At 40.5% G+C, this 15,541-nt stretch overlaps 1 protein-coding gene across 1 annotated transcript in view; it reads left to right on the top strand.

Moving 5' to 3' along the window:
• The first annotated feature begins 1,305 nt into the window (after positions 1-1,305).
• LOC111141215 (ATPase H+ transporting V0 subunit e1) overlaps positions 1,306-15,541 on the top strand; it is a 30,426-nt gene continuing 16,190 nt past the window's right edge. Inside the window, exons 1-2 of the mRNA XM_022493626.1 lie at positions 1,306-1,515; positions 7,363-7,410. Coding sequence (XP_022349334.1) covers positions 1,412-1,515; positions 7,363-7,410 — 152 coding nt within the window. The 5' untranslated portion in view covers positions 1,306-1,411. The remainder of the gene's footprint in view (positions 1,516-7,362; positions 7,411-15,541) is intronic.

The following is a 15,541-nucleotide window of genomic DNA, read 5'->3' as shown; positions in this document are numbered from 1 at the left end:
GTTACTGAATCTTAGGTCCTGGCCTTGGACACCAGTTTTTATTTGGAATGTGTGATAAAATAGATTGACTGATAGAGGGAGCTATTGGCCAGTACTAGCCCACAGCTATAATACCAAGATAGGGAACTTTCTCATTTCAGAGAGGATGAAACAGATTTACACAAAACTGAATTATGAATGGCCACATCCCTGTGCTCCCCAACACCTGGTTTTTAAAGGAGTTGCCAAGAAGGTGATGCAAAGATTAGACTTATTGGGGTCACTTAAAAGTAAATATTTGCCTTTATTTAAGAGATAGGAAAAAATCTATAATAGCTAAAGCTATAAATGGAAGCAACTCAAATATCCATCTTCAGATGGGAATGTAGAAATAAAATATGGCATACACATACAGTAGAATATTATTCAACCTTAAGAAAGAAAGAAATGCTGACACACGCTACAACATGGATCAAGCCTGAGGATATTATGCTAAGTGAATCAAGGCAGTTACAAAAAGAAAAATATTGTATGCTTCCACTTATATCCAGTATCTAGAGTAGTCAAACTTGACAGGAGGTAGGGTCGGGATTGCCAAGGGCTAGAGGAAGAGAGAATAGGGAGTTGTTTTATGGGTATGAAAAAGTTCTGGAGATTGGGTACACAACAATGTGAATGTACTTAAAGCTACAGGCCTTTACACTTCATGGCTAAGATGGCCATGATATTTTACCACAATTAAAAACAAATTAAGAAAAAACTAAGAGAAAGGAGTGGACTTTTTCCTCTTAGTTCGGGGCTGACCTCGCCCTTCCTTAATTATGCATTTCGGTTACAGGTGTTTATTGAGCACATTCTATATATAAGGACTGCTGAGGAGCACGGACCAGTTAAACAGTGCCCGTCGTCAAGGAGGTAGCCTCCAGCGGAGAGTTGGTTAAGATGAATGGCCACAAGAGACACACTAACATAATGAACTAGGTCTTGGAGAAGGCAGCGCTCGCACTGGAACTTAAAGACAGTAGACTTTCTGCGTGGGCTGCTTTGGAGGAGCAGTATGAACACAAAGATAACCATCTTGTTTCCTATATAACTGGCCAGGTGACAGTTTGGAATTCTGTTTGAAGAATTGGTACAGATGTTTAAGGTTATTGGTCCAACTTCCCATTTAATCCAGGAATCCATTCTGCTTAAGGAAGAAAAAAATCAGGAGGTAACTCGAAGGACACATGCATATTGCTCAGACACTATGGTCCATACGTAAAGTACACGGGATTTCTGGAGGGGCGGAGGGGCTGGGTCCTGCGCGCGGGTCACGTGGGGCGAGGGAGGCGGGTCTTTGCGCGCGCTGGTCACGCGGCCTGGTGTTGACACTTCCGGGTGGGACCAAAGTGAGGCGGCTGGGCAGGGGCTGGTACCTCTGGCGGCAACCATGGCGTATAACGGCCTCACTGTGCCTCTCATCGTGATGAGCGTGTTCTGGGGCTTCGTCGGCTTCTGCGTGCCCTGGTTTATCCCTAAGGGTCCCAACCGGGGGTAAGTACGCCAGGTCCGCCTTGGGAGGAACGCGCGGTGGGGACCGGCCCGGCCGAGCGGGGGAGGGGGGCGACCTGCACCGGTCGCAGACCTTGCGGGGCCGCCCCAGACTCCAGAGTCAGGCCCGAACTCCTGTAGCCCCCCGACTTCTTACCGCGGTAGCTTCAGGGTTCCCTGATCCGAGGGTGAGGAGGGTGACTTCCGACGAACCCTCCTTGGGACGGGGTTACAGGGGATTTTTTTTTTTCTCATCACGGGGCCTGTCTGGAGAGGGTGCATAAGAAATGGGTTTATACCGACTCCGGGAGAAGTTGTGGTTTGCCCCTGGACGACTTTCGCCCCTTTAGCCCTGCCCTCCACTCAGATGAGGCCTATAAAGGATCAAATGAAACAAATTGCCCTCTTTGCCTCACATGTTGTCGCCGTTGCACAGGACACAAGCTTGTGCGCAGCGTGGAGCCTAGGCCTTGCATCTAGTTGCCCCCAGGTAATGAGGGCCTGATCTAAAGCGAGATTAGTGACCAAAGAGCAGGAGGTATTGTTTAGAAACCCCTGCGTCATACCTTTTGGAGGGCGCTCCTGCGCTTGTGTGTGAGTGTACCAACTTCTCAGAATGATTGACTAAGACTTTTCCCTTGGACTTTTTTGTTAAATAGAGCTTTTTCTATTTTGTAAGTAAATCTTTTTTGTTGTAGCATGACATAGAGCCTTGTCTTCAAAGGAGCTTTGGAACACCCTCTTTCTGGTTCCTCTTTTACCTTTTAGTCATTTTTTTTCTTAGCCCAAGATATTTGGAATGAAACTTAGGCAGAAGTCAGAGCTTGACTAAAGCACCATCTTTTGCTTTATTCTTTGAAACAAATTGATGGCTTTCCAGTGCTTTGCATGCATAGCAGGCATTCAGTAAATACCCATTGAGTGGATAATTGATAATTCTACAGCCTTGATTGAGGGAAAGAAAATGCTGTTACTTCCTTAATATTTTGTGACCGAAACTCCTTTTGCTGTCTGCAGTAAACTTGTAGTAGACTTGATACTCCTGTCTAACTTAAAAGTAAATCACAGTGTGTTTAAAAAAGAAAAATGGTAGACGAATTTCTATCATTTGGTTGTATTGGGTTTCCTCTCCCTCCTTCATGTCCCCCAAAAACATCAGTTATGGAGGGTCATCTCTCCAGACTATAATAGATGATGCAGTGTTGGAATTTTAGGGTTATTAAACAATTTGTGTTAACCAAATTTAATTTCTTAGTCTTGTTTCTCTTACTGGAGTTAGAGAACAACAAAATACTTTGTTGTGTTTTTGTCTTCAACTATTTCATTTCCCTACTGTGTGTCTTTCCAGTCCAAATACTCAGAAAAGCATTTATTAATGTGCTTGTAACATTGACCACTCCTTTCTTAAAAGACCCCCATTTGGGACCCATCATGCCCAGCCCCGTTGGGGCTTGGTGCCACTGCTGTTATTCAGGGTAATGAAATGTCTCCAGTAGTCAGTCCATGGACTACTCAGTTTCCAGCTCTAGTGTCATGGTTCAGGTTTGACCTGCTAGTGATACCTTATCTGGGTCTGATTCACAGCCTCCACCCCAATCCTTATATTTCCTGCTCTTGGCAGGATTGAGCAGTTCTTAAAACACAAAGTGTCCATTAGGAGTTACTGTATTACACTTTGAGAAACACTGCTCCTAGCTGGATGATCCTTATGACCTTGGACAGTTAACTTTTCAATGTTTCCCATTTCCTCATTGTAAGATGGAAGGAAATAGTAGTATTGAATTAGTAGTAGTTCCCCTTTAACTCCTGAAAGCCTGCGAGACGGTTTTTTTTTCTTTTTTTTTCAAAATTTTATTTACTTATATGACAGAGAGAGAGATCACAAGTAGGCAGAGAGGGAGGCAGAGAGAGGAGGAAGCAGGCTCCCTGCCAAGCAGAGAGCCTGATGTGGGGCTCGATCCCAGGACCTTGAGACCATGACCTGAGCCAAAGGCAGAGGCTTAACCCACTGAGCCACTCAGGCGCCCCGAGACGGTTTTTTAATACACGAAGGAGCTTAATTGCTTCAAGGGTAGGTGAATTTTTAATCAGAGCATTTGTGATTTCAAAGATTAAAAACATCTTCACTAAGGAGATAAAAGTGCTATGTGGCAAGGGAAGAAGAGAGACTTTGATATTAAATCCTTTTCCCTGCAAGACCCACGTGCTGTGGTTTTGGAATATAGGTGAGATTCGGTGGGGTCTGGAACTGATGGCCAAGAAAGAATAGTTGAGACATCATCTGTGTAAAAAGGAGAGCACGGGGACAGGACCGGTGGGCCGGAAGAACTGCTGCCTGAAGGTTGTGAGGGGTGGCAGATTATGTACTAGAAAGTCAGGGGAGATAAGGATTAGGGTGATTTCAAAAGAACTTTCATATGCTAAAGAGGACCTCGAGGTACCAGGTGCCTTGCCATTGTCTAGTTAAGGTGGTTTTTCCCCCCAACCCCCACCCCAGCAAGGTTTATTTTGAAGATCTTGGGGAGCTTCCTGGAAGAACGTCATACAAATCCCACCCACTGGGAGGGTGGAGCGGGGAGGCTGCTGGGTGTCAGCCCAAGCTTTGTCCTCAGCTAGCCTTCTACTCCCACATCACACACACAGCAGAATGCAGAAAAATCTCTGTAACTTAAAGCAAACCCCTTGCTCTCATTTTTTTCTACAACAGAAAATGGGTCAAATAAAAAGAAGTTGGTGTTTGGAATCAGACCGTTCATGTTTTTCATGATTTCCTAAACAGGTGCTCTAAAACCTTCCCTTTTTTCACGGTGGCTCCTTTAGCGGGTAGATGTGGAGGAGGGGTAGAGCTAGCTCACAGGGAGTTCAGTGAGCTCCGATTTGTTTCAAGCATACGGAAAGGCAGAAAGAGTAGTAATGTTGTATTCCACCGCTGAGATACAATAATTGTTAACATACTCATATTTGCTTTGTATCTGTGAATGTGTATGTGTGTAAACACACACATATATTTTTGCTAAATTGAAAGTGAATTGCACTCATTATGATGACTTCTTCATCTCAGACACTTCAGCATGCAACCACTAAGCAGCATATTTGGAGAGAATATTTTATTTATTTTTGTTTAGGTTTGTTTATTTATTTATTTAAGTAATCTCTGTCTCCAGTATGGGGCTTGAACTCAGGACCCCGGAGATCAAGAGTCCTGCGCTCTTTTGACTTAGCCAGCCAGGCTGGAGGTGATATTTTAATGAGGAGCTTTTGATACAAAAGTAGTAAGCCGGTAACACAGTAGAGTCTCAGCAGTTTGAGGTTTCTTAGATGGTCTTTGAAGAAGACAGAAGACACAGGGATTCCAGGTTGAGGCAGAGGAATGAAGGAAAATGAGCAAAAGCTTGGAATGGAGAGGAGTAAACTTGATGTTTTTGCGGGGGACAGTGAGGCCTCCTGCTTTTGGGAGTGGAGGGTTGCTGTCCCAAAGTGGACATTGGTGAGGATGAGTGGAGGGAACTGATTACAGGTGAGAAGCTGGTTCTGATTGTGTAGCTCTTCAGAAATCAAACATTTTTGTTACGTGCCTGTCAAAATTTTGTAACACAAACTCCGGCACATGCTCATTCATGTATACAAGCATAATGTGTAAGTTAGGTATTTCGAAGCGTGTGCCTTCACAACATATCCAGAATCTGACCAGTTCTCACTACTGCTGCTGCTACCAGCCTGGTCCGTGGATGATTGCAAACTGGTTTCTCAACTTTTCCCTTTGCCTCTCTTCCCCCAGTTTGTTTCTGCTCTGCGGAGAGGTCCTCATAGAATCTGAATCAGATTTTGTCAGTCCTGTGCTCAGATCCCTCCAAATAGCTTCCCTTTTCCTTTAGAGGCTACCAAGACACTGCCCTTAATCCTCATGAGTGTCAGAAATGGCCAAACTCCAGTTAAACTATTTTAAAGGTGTTTCCAGTTCTTGTCTATATTCTCCCTTTTGCTGACCTCCCTCCCCTTACTCTGCTCAGCAACATGGGCCTCTGTCCTCTTTCTGTCCTCTTTTAACTCCTGGTACCATAGCACCTTTGCATTTGCTCTTCCCTCTGTCTGGAACACTCCCTTACCTTCAGGTCTGGACTCTCTTGCCACGTCCTCAGCAAGCCTTTTCCTGACTGCCCTCTTTAATATTGCAAGCACACTGGGGCACCTGGGTGGCTCAGTGGGTTAAGCCTCAGCCTTCGGCTTGGGTCATGATCTCAGGGTCCTGGGGTCGAGCCCCGCGTTGGGCTCTCTGCTCGGCGGGGAGCCTGCTTCCCCCTCTCTCTCTGCCTGCTGCTCTGTCTACTTATGGTCTCTCTCTCTCTGTCAAATAAATAAATAAAATCTTAAAAAAAATAAAATCGCAAGCACAGCCTCCAAACCCTGTATACCCTTACCCTTCTTTCCTGCTCTATTTTTCTCCATTAGCACTTACTGACCACCTGGCATACTAATGGTACCTATGTAAACAGTTGTTTAAAGTTCATCTTGTTTGTTGTCTGTCTTCCCCCACGATCATGTAAACTTCGCCAGGGCAGGGGTTTTCATCCATTTCGTTGACTCCTTTTTCCCCAGAGCCTGGTACATACTGGACACTCAATTGAAAATCTGCTGAATGAATGAATGGATGTGCCAGTATTGACCACAGAAAGTACATGTGCACACACAGAACTTCTAAAGGATGAATTGAAAATAAATATAAATAGGAATTCTGATATTTGCTACTTGTATTTGAGGAGATAGTCTTGCTTACTCTGTGGGGTGTGGAGACCCCTTCTTTGGGAATTACTCCTGTGAAGGATGGAGAGCATTGAAAGGTGTTCAGCTGAAGAGTGATGTGATGAAAGAATATTTAGAAAGATGACTCTGTGATGAGTGTGGTAGGATGAAAGGGAAGGAAGAAAGTTTTGAATCTGCTAGCATTTGGTGATTCAGGATGCAGAGGAGGCATGAACAAAACGATGACAGATTTGAGGAGTGGGTTGGATGGGTGGAAATGACAGCTTCTTCTGGGGTGTAGGATATTGGGAAGAGGAGCCTTTGGAAAGAGAAATGGGAACAGGTTACCATGAATTCAGTTTTTTAAATGTTGAAATTCAGCTGATCAGAGATCCAGGTTTAACTATTTTTCAGACAGGAATAGAGATGGGAAGAGGTCAACATTGAAAAGATATATAAATATATTTATGTAATTAATATATATAAATATAAATTTATATATAAATATAAAAAACATAAATATATATAATATATATTATATATAATATATATTATTTATTTATAAAATATATATATTTAATTTTTTTTTTTAAGAATCATCTCGTTTTCATTTTAAGCCTATGTAGTTCTGGCATTTTTTTTTTTTTTTTAAGTTTGTTTATTTTTAGTAATCTCTTTCCCCAACGTGGAGCTTGAATCACGACCCTAAGATCAAGAATCACATGCTTTCCCAACTGAGCCAGCCAGGCGCTCTTAGAAAGTTCAGTTTTTACAAGTATCGTGTCATTTTACTGCAGAGAAAACTACCAGATAGGTAGTTTCTTGGATGTCGCAACTGTCACTGCAGCCTTTTGTGTTCAGTTGTCAGTGGGTTTGGATTGGCCGTCTAAGCTGAGGCCTCAGTACAGGTCCCTTCGAATACAAACCTTAATTACTTACTTAAACTTCTACTGAGTGCAGTCGTTATTTGGTGTTTGAACAGATTTAGTTCCCTTTTCTTGGTGCATAGACCTTGCCAGTTTGTAATTTGGGAAGGAGGCTTAAACCATCTGACAGTGTCTCCCTGGTTTTCTGGTTATCTAATGATGGTTTGGTTTTGTTTTGTTTTAGAGTTACCATCACCATGCTGGTAACCTGTTCAGTTTGCTGCTATCTCTTGTAAGTATGTTTCTCTTGTAAGTAGTTTTTCCCCCCAAGATGATAGGAAATGACTCTTGGTATTTATAATGTGTGTGATTGAAAAATAAATTCATGGAACATGACTGTTATGAAACTTTTTACAGTTTTGTGTCATGGGAGCTTGTCCTTTATGTAACATCTAGAAATAGTATCCTAAGATGGAAAAGAGCACACTTTCTCTCTGTTCAGTACATTTACATAAAAACTGTACAGATGCTCTGTTATTCTGGCAATACATGTGTAAATTATTTGGCACAAATTTAAACCTTATAATTAGCTGGAAATTCCCCTTGTACTACTTTTATATTTTACTATTGTGAAGAATTTAGGCATACTCATTTCATTTAAATATCACTATGAAGCAAGTAAAGCCATTCTTTATTATGACTTTCTTTTTTTGGCTAAATAGAAGTTGAGCTAGAATTGCAGTAAGCAAAGACAATTTTTTAACAATCATATGCTATATCAGTGTATGATAATTCACACATTTAAATAGATGATACAGTTTGTGCAGACTGTTGGTTGAAAACGATTTTAAGATATGTAAGTTGATTCATCAACATGTTTTTGGAAAATCATTCTTAATCCTTTTGATTGTTAGAAATGGCAGAAGTGAACTTGAACTATTGTAAAGGTTTCCAGTTCTTGTCTACATTCTCCCCTTTCCTGAAGAATGGAACAAGTCAAGCCCCAGAAAAAAACTGAGTATTAATCAGTTCGTGGATAGGATGGCCACTTCAAAGTACTCAAAGGTCTTGGGGCGCCTGGGTGGCTCAGTGGGTTAAAGCCTCTGCCTTCGGCTCGGGTCATGATTCCAGGGTCCTGGGATCGAGCCCCGCATCGGGCTCTCTGCTTGGCAGGGAGCCTGATTCCTCCCTCTCTCTCTGCCTGCCTCTCTGCCTACTTGTGATCTCTGTCTGTCAAATAAATAAATACTTAAAAAAAAACAAAAAGTACTCAAAGGTCTTAAGGTTTCTTTTCTTTCTTTCTTCCTTTCTTTTTTTAGTTGAGAGCTATTTTGCATACCGTAAAATTTCATCCTTTTATGAATTTCCTTTTAGAGTTTAGAACCAGTGGTTCTCTTTTCTTAAAGAGAGCTGCGTAGCTTCCCAAGACCTCTTTATATGGAAAGGGTTGGTGTTGGCCAAGCTTTTGTTTAGTGCCCACATGACCTAGGAAACAGCAGTTTTAATCATGCGATGAAAGGTCATGGCGCTTTATGACTGTGAATCTGAATTTCTTATATCCTGGAGCTTTTGCACTAAGATTTTTCAAAGAGGTTTGTGGGGACGAGCCAATTCTAGTTGTTGGCATAGATCAAAATCTACCTCTGTCAAAAAGTTATCACTGTGAATTTTAGGTAGGTGGTCATTCAGTCACTTGCTGGAGTGCAGCTTGAAGTGTTTAAAGCTGAATCATAAGGCACTGTAGAAATTTTGCTAAATGATGGTGGTGTTTGACTGCCTCAGCACTAGGGCTTAGATGATAAGACTTTCTGTAGTTGCCTTGTTTACTCTGTTTTTTCTAGTTAGAAGGGTAACTTTTTCAGGTGATACGGCTCAGCTTCCAGAGTGGAAATCAGACAGGTAGCATATAGAGAGAATTCTGCTAGCTGTGTTTAGCTTTATAGAGTAAAGGAGAAGTACATACATCATCAAGAATTTCACATTTTTTTTTTTAAAGATTTCATTTATTTATTTGTCAGAGAGAGAGAGAGAGAGAGAGAGAGCGAGCGCCAGCGGGAGAACACAAGCAGGCAGAGCTGCAGGCCGAGGCAGAGGCAGAGAGAGAAGCAGGCTCCCCACTGAGCAAGGAGCCCGATACGGGACTCGATCCCAGGACCCAGGGATCATGACCTGAGCTGAAGGCAGAGGCTTAACCAACTGAGCCACCCAGGCGTCCCTAGAATTTCACATTTTTTTAAAAGATTTTATTTATTTATTTAACAGAGAGAGAGAGAGAGAGATCACAAGTAGGCAGAGAGGCAGGCAGAGAGGGGGAAGCGCGCGGGGCTTGATCCCAGGACCCTGAGACCATGACCTGAGCTGAAAGCAGAGGCTTTAACCCACTGAGCCACCCAGGCACCCCAATAATTTCGCATTTTAATAAGGGTGATTGAGCTTCAGTCTGTTCCACTGAATCTCCTGTAGAAATCCCAAGAAGGGAGCTCTTTTTCAGTCCAGGAGCCAAGGAGTGAGCCTATGATTGAAAAAGCTTTTGTTTTTTTTTGTTTTTAAATATTTTATTTATTTATTTGATTGAGAGAGAGATCACAAGTAGGCAGAGCAGCAGGCAGAGAGAGAGGGAAGAAGCAGGCTCCCTGCCGAGCAGAGAGCCCGATCCCGGGCCCGATCCCAGGACCCCGAGATCATGACCTGAGCCGAAGGCAGAGGCTTCAACCCACTGAGCCACTCAGGCGCCCAAGGCCTTTGTTTTGATTTCTTTGAAGCTCTCTTCTGCCTGATAAGCAAGGTTGGTGGTAGGGTCTTAAAAATGGAAAATTACCACACCGAAGAATGACTAGAGATTAAGAAGATGGGGCAGAAACATTTTGTGACTTTCTGGTCCTCCACTATCTTTGAAATTTGCTTAATTTTTGTAATATTTTCTTTAAGACAAACAAGAAACCTTTCCAGTTAGTCCCATGCTTCTTATTTTCATTTTCAGGTGTAAAATGAATAACTGGACATGGCTAGAAACTATACCTCTGAATCTTAGTGACTTAGTTGAGATGTATCTGTGAGCCTTTACCTCTCACTGTCTAGATTTTTTCCTTTGTCCCAGACATGCTGGTGACTTCTCTGTTGACAGTGGATTAGTACTGTCATCAGTGTATTAATAAGGATAGCACACAGTGTGCCAACAGTAAATGTTTCTGGAGGCCATCATATGGGGAAATGAGCTGTGTAGTATAGACTTTATGAAGTTGGTTTTTTTTCTTTTGTTTCTTTTTCTTGAAACCTGATCATATATCCTATTTAGCAAAATGTCCGCCTGGAACATGGGTGGATAAATTGAATTCAAACCCCAAATACTTCATTCCACAAAGGGACGAAATTCTGTCCCTTTGTAATAAATTTGAAATTCAAACAAAACTTCACTGTTTGGCATTAGTAAGTATTATATTTTTGAAAATACCTCTTGAAATAAATCACACCCAAACTGAATTTCCTAAGCAAAGTTACATTTTGAAATATATTCATGGCCTTTTAGATTGCCTTTAGTTTATGGCAGTTTTTTTCTCTGTCCAGTTTGTTCTGGTTTAAGATTAGATTCATGGGGCGTAACTTGTTTGAGCTCTGGAAAAAAATCAGGATTTCTGCCAGTCCAACCAGTTTGTGCTAATAGTTCAGCAGAGGAATGTCTGAATGTTATACATCTGGTTCCCTCTTTGAAGCACAAGGTCACTTTTGTTCCTTACCCATACAATCCTGTTAGTTACTGTTCCATACTTTGTTTTAGTCTTAGGTTAGTTTTTAATGTTGAATTATGATGCAGCTTACCCAGAGTTGGAAAACTTACATCTTCAGGGTAAATTAGAAATTTAGTGCAGTGTTGTGAAGGTACAGTTGCTTCTTGGAAAACATGTTTTATCTTTAGCACTTGACTAGTTGTGATACAGAAGAGGAAATAATGACCAAAAGGCAGGAGTCCTTGGTTCTTCTAGGCTGAATGTATGTGGCCTGATTACATTGTAGTATGGTTTTGTGAATTTTAAATTGAGATGCTGTGTATGAAAACTTGGAACAGACAACAAGGAAAATATAAAGTAATACTATCATTGGTTTGTTAAAAGAAATTATTTTAATTCAGGGAAGTATGAGTAACTTAGGAGCACAGTTTGCTTACGAGGCTTTTGTGGCATGTATTTTATTGAGCCTTACTAGAGATCATTCACTCAACATATTTACTTAGAAGCACTGGATATATAGCAGTGAATAAATAAGACAGACGTAGTCCCCTGCCCTCTTTAGTGAGGAGAGACAGACAGTAAACAAAGCCAGAAAAGCCTCAGTCACTTCCCGAAGTGGTTCCCTCATCTACTTATTACCACAGGCCCCTGTTCTGTGACGCCAGACAAGTCTTCCTCACTCACCTCTCCAGCCCCCTAGCTGCCCATTGAACAAGGAACTACACAGTGTATAGGAACTTGGCCCCACCTGTCCAAGAATGTGCAGATCTATAGCTGAGCCCAGCCTTGCTTTGGTCCTGGCTGTACAGCCCGTTTGGGCACAAGACATGATCACATCCCAAGATGTTCCACTTTGCTTTCCAACCAAATAGCCACAAGCTGGTCAGTTTCAGGGATGCTCTTTATTATAGCTTTTTTTTTTTTTTTAAACTTTCTGCTTTTGAACTTTTATTTTATTTATTTATTTTTTTAAAGATTTTATTTATTTATTTGACAGAGAGAGATCACAAGCAGGCAGAGAGGCAGGTAGAGAGAGAGGAGGAAGCAGGCTCCCTGCTGAGCAGAGAGCCCAATGCGGGGCTCGATCCCAGGACCCTGAGATCATGACCTGAGCCGAAGGCAGCGGCTTAACCCACTGAGCCACCCAGGCGCCCCTGCTTTTGAACTTTTAAAACCTGCTATATGCTCTTTACAAAAATTTGTCCCCTTGTCACTCACCTTAAAAAATTATCAACTCATGGCCAGTCCTGTTTATCTCTGCACACTTTCCTACTCTACCCTATATTATTTTGAGCTTATCTCTAATTATTTCAATATATATGTCTAAAAGATGATCATTCTTTTCCTGTGTGTAACTATAATACATTATCACAGACAGGGAAAGTTTAATTCCTTTACATCATCAAATATATTTAAATTGCCCTCATTGTCTCATTACTTATTTTACAATGTATTTGAATGAAGATGCTTATAAAGACCACACATTGCAGCTAGTGGATGTCTCTCTTTATCAAGTCTCTCTTTGTCAATTTCTTCTCCATTTCTCTCTCTCTCTCTCTCTCTCTTTTTTTGCACATTTAGTAGGAAAAAACTGGGTTCTTCAGAGAGTGCTCCTTGTTAATTGCACACACCATGGTATTATTTAACATATTCTTTGTACTGTATTTCCTGTAAGTTGGTAGTCATCTAGGAGATAGATCACATTCAGGTTCAATTTTTTGGTTAAGTCTGTTTCATAAATGGTATAGATACTTTCATCAGGGAGTACATAATGTCTCATTTGTGTTGTTGGCATCATTGATGATGATATATATCTGTAATTTGCTTATTCATTAGTTAGAATATGTTCATAAATACTTAGTTTCATATTGATGTCAAAAAGTTGAAGTCCTTCGTGTTTCTCTTTTAAGATAATTTGGCTATTCCCAAATAGCCATATACATTTTAGGATCATCCTGTCAGTTTCTATACTAAAAAAAAGCCTGTTAATTGTAGTTGGCATTGTGTGGAATCTATAGATCAATTTGGAGAGAACTGACATTTTAACAATACTGAGTCTTCTGATGCTCAACATGGTATATATTTCCATTCATTTAGATTTTATTTTTATTTCCTTCCTCCTCCTGAATGCTCTTTTTCTAACTTTTTTTTTTTTTTAAGATTTTATTTATTTGACAGGCAGAGATCACAAGTAGGCAGAGGCAGGCAGAGAGAGGGGGAAGCAGGCTCCCCACTGAGCAGGGAGCTCAATGCAGGGCTTAATCCAAGGACCCTGAGACCATGACCTGAGCCAAAGGCAGAGGCTTTAACCCACTGAGCCACCCAGGCCCCCCTCCTTTTTCTAACTTCTTACAGTGGAGACTTAGATAAATGATTTTAAACCTTTGTTCTTTTTAAAATGTAAGCGGTTAATGCAGTAAAATTCCTTCTAAGCATTGCTTTAGCCACAGCCTACAAATTTTGATGACACTGTATTCTTCACTAATTTTTAAATATTTGGAGCTTTTCATCAGAAGACAGACTCCTTAAGATTCCAGTCTTTTTTGCAACTGGGACTTGTCTTATGGCCCAGCATAATGGTTTATCATGATGATCATTTCAAGGGCACTACAAAAGATTGTATATTTTGCAGTTGTTGAGTGTAACTGTGAGGTCATGATATTTCAGATCTTCTATATCTTTATTGAGTTTTTGGGTCACTTTTAGTGATTACTAAAAGAAGGTGTTAAAATCATCAGCTATTGCGGATTTTTAAAAAATTCTTTCCATGTTTGTTTTATGTGTTTTGAAGCTATATTATTAGGAGCATGAACATTTCTGTTTTCTCTTCCCAATGAATTGACATTTTTATCGTTATAAATTATCCCTGTTTATCCTTGGTTATATTACTTGACTTGATTTTTTACTTTGTCTGATATTGATAGTCATACCATCTTCCTTATCCTCATTATATCTGTCTTTATGCCTTTTTGCAGACAGCATATAGCTCAGTCTTTTTCATCCATTCTGACAGCCTTTGCCTTTCAATTGGATACTTCATATACAATTCCAGTATTTATTGACATAGCAAGGTTTGGGTTCATTGTTTTGTTAATTGTTTTCTGTTTGTTTCATCTAGTTTTTTGTTCCTCTGTTCTTTATACCTTATTTTTTTCTTTAAATTCAAGTAATTAACCTATGGTGTACTATTCATTTCAGAGGTAGAGTTCAGTGATTCGTCAGACTTACATAACACCTAGTGCTCATTACATCATTTGCCTGCTTTTATGCTTTATTTTACATGAATGGAATATTTTCAGTATTCTGTTTTAATTTTGCTAACGGCTTTTTTGCTATACTTTTTTGCTCTAGAGATTACAATATGCATTGTTAACTTTTCATAGAGTACTTAGAGTTGACGCTGAACCACTTCAGATAAAATACAACAACTTTGCAACAATATGTTTCTGTTTACTCCACATCATTTGTACTATGGTCATGATATATTTTGCATCGATGTATGTTCCAAAACACTGCAGTGTTACAGTTTTTACTTCAAAGAATCATGTTTTATAAAGAAATTAAAAGAAGTCTTCTCTATTTACCCACATGTTTATCCTTTGTAGAGTTCCTTATTTTTGTAGATTTGGGGTTCTGACATCCCCTTAGTCTGAGTTTTTATCTGATATCCCTTTTGTCTAAAGAACTTCCTGTAGTATTTGCTGTAGGACAGGTATGCTAATAACAAATTCACTCATCTTGGGGCGCCTGGATGGCTCAGTGGGTTGGGCCGCTGCCTTCGGCTCAGGTCATGATCTCAGGGTCCTGGGATCGAGTCCCACATTGGGCTCTCAGCTCAGCAGGGAGCCTGCTTCCCTTTCCCTCTCTCTCTGCCTGCCTCTCTGCCTGCTTGTGATCTCTCTGTCAAATAAACAAATAAAAACTTTAAAAAAAAAAATTCACTCATCTTTTATGTACTTGAAAATGTCTTTTTTTCATGCTCGGTTTTTGAAGGATAGTTGTTCTGGATATAGAATTTTGAGTTGACAGGATGTTTTTTTCCCCTTTTAGATGACTTTAAAAAAGCTCTTCTATTTTCTGGCCTCCATTGTTTCTGCTGAGAACTCAGCTGTAATCTGAATAATTGTTCCTCCTTATGGATTCTTTTTCCTCTGGATGTTATCAAGATTTTTTTCTCTTTATCTTTGGTTTTAGCAATTTGACTATGATGTGTGTAGGTGTAGTTTTTTTTTTTTTTTAAAGATTTTATTTATTTACTTGAGAGAGAGAGAGCGCATGAGAGGGGAGTGGGAGAGGGAGAAGCAGGCTCCCTGTTGGCTCAGTCCCGGGACTCCAGGATCATGACCTTAGTGGAAGGCAGTCGCTTAACCAGCTGAGCCACCCAGGCGCCCTGTAGGTGTAGTTTTAAGATTATTTTGATTGGAGTTTGCTGAGCTATATGAATCTGTAAGTTAGTTTTCCATCAGTTTCAGCATACGTGTCTTCTATTTCTTTCTACTGTATTCTTTTTCTCCTGAGACTCCAGTTGCACCTATGTTTGATTTTTTTTTCCCAATTTTTTTCCTCTTATTTCTTCAGATTAGATAGTTATTGATCTGTCTTTAGGTTCACTGACTATTTCTTCTGCTATCTCCAGTCTGCTGGTAAGTCCTATCCAGAGTTTTAGTTTGTATATTTTACTTTTTAGTTCTAGACTCT

This window comes from Enhydra lutris, unplaced genomic scaffold (assembly GCF_002288905.1).
Source record: "Enhydra lutris kenyoni isolate GAN:26980312 unplaced genomic scaffold, ASM228890v2 scaffoldscaffold5, whole genome shotgun sequence".
Taxonomy (NCBI): domain Eukaryota; kingdom Metazoa; phylum Chordata; class Mammalia; order Carnivora; family Mustelidae; genus Enhydra; species Enhydra lutris.
Note: the sequence above shows the minus strand (reverse complement) of the source record. Positions and strands in the feature narration are given on the sequence as shown.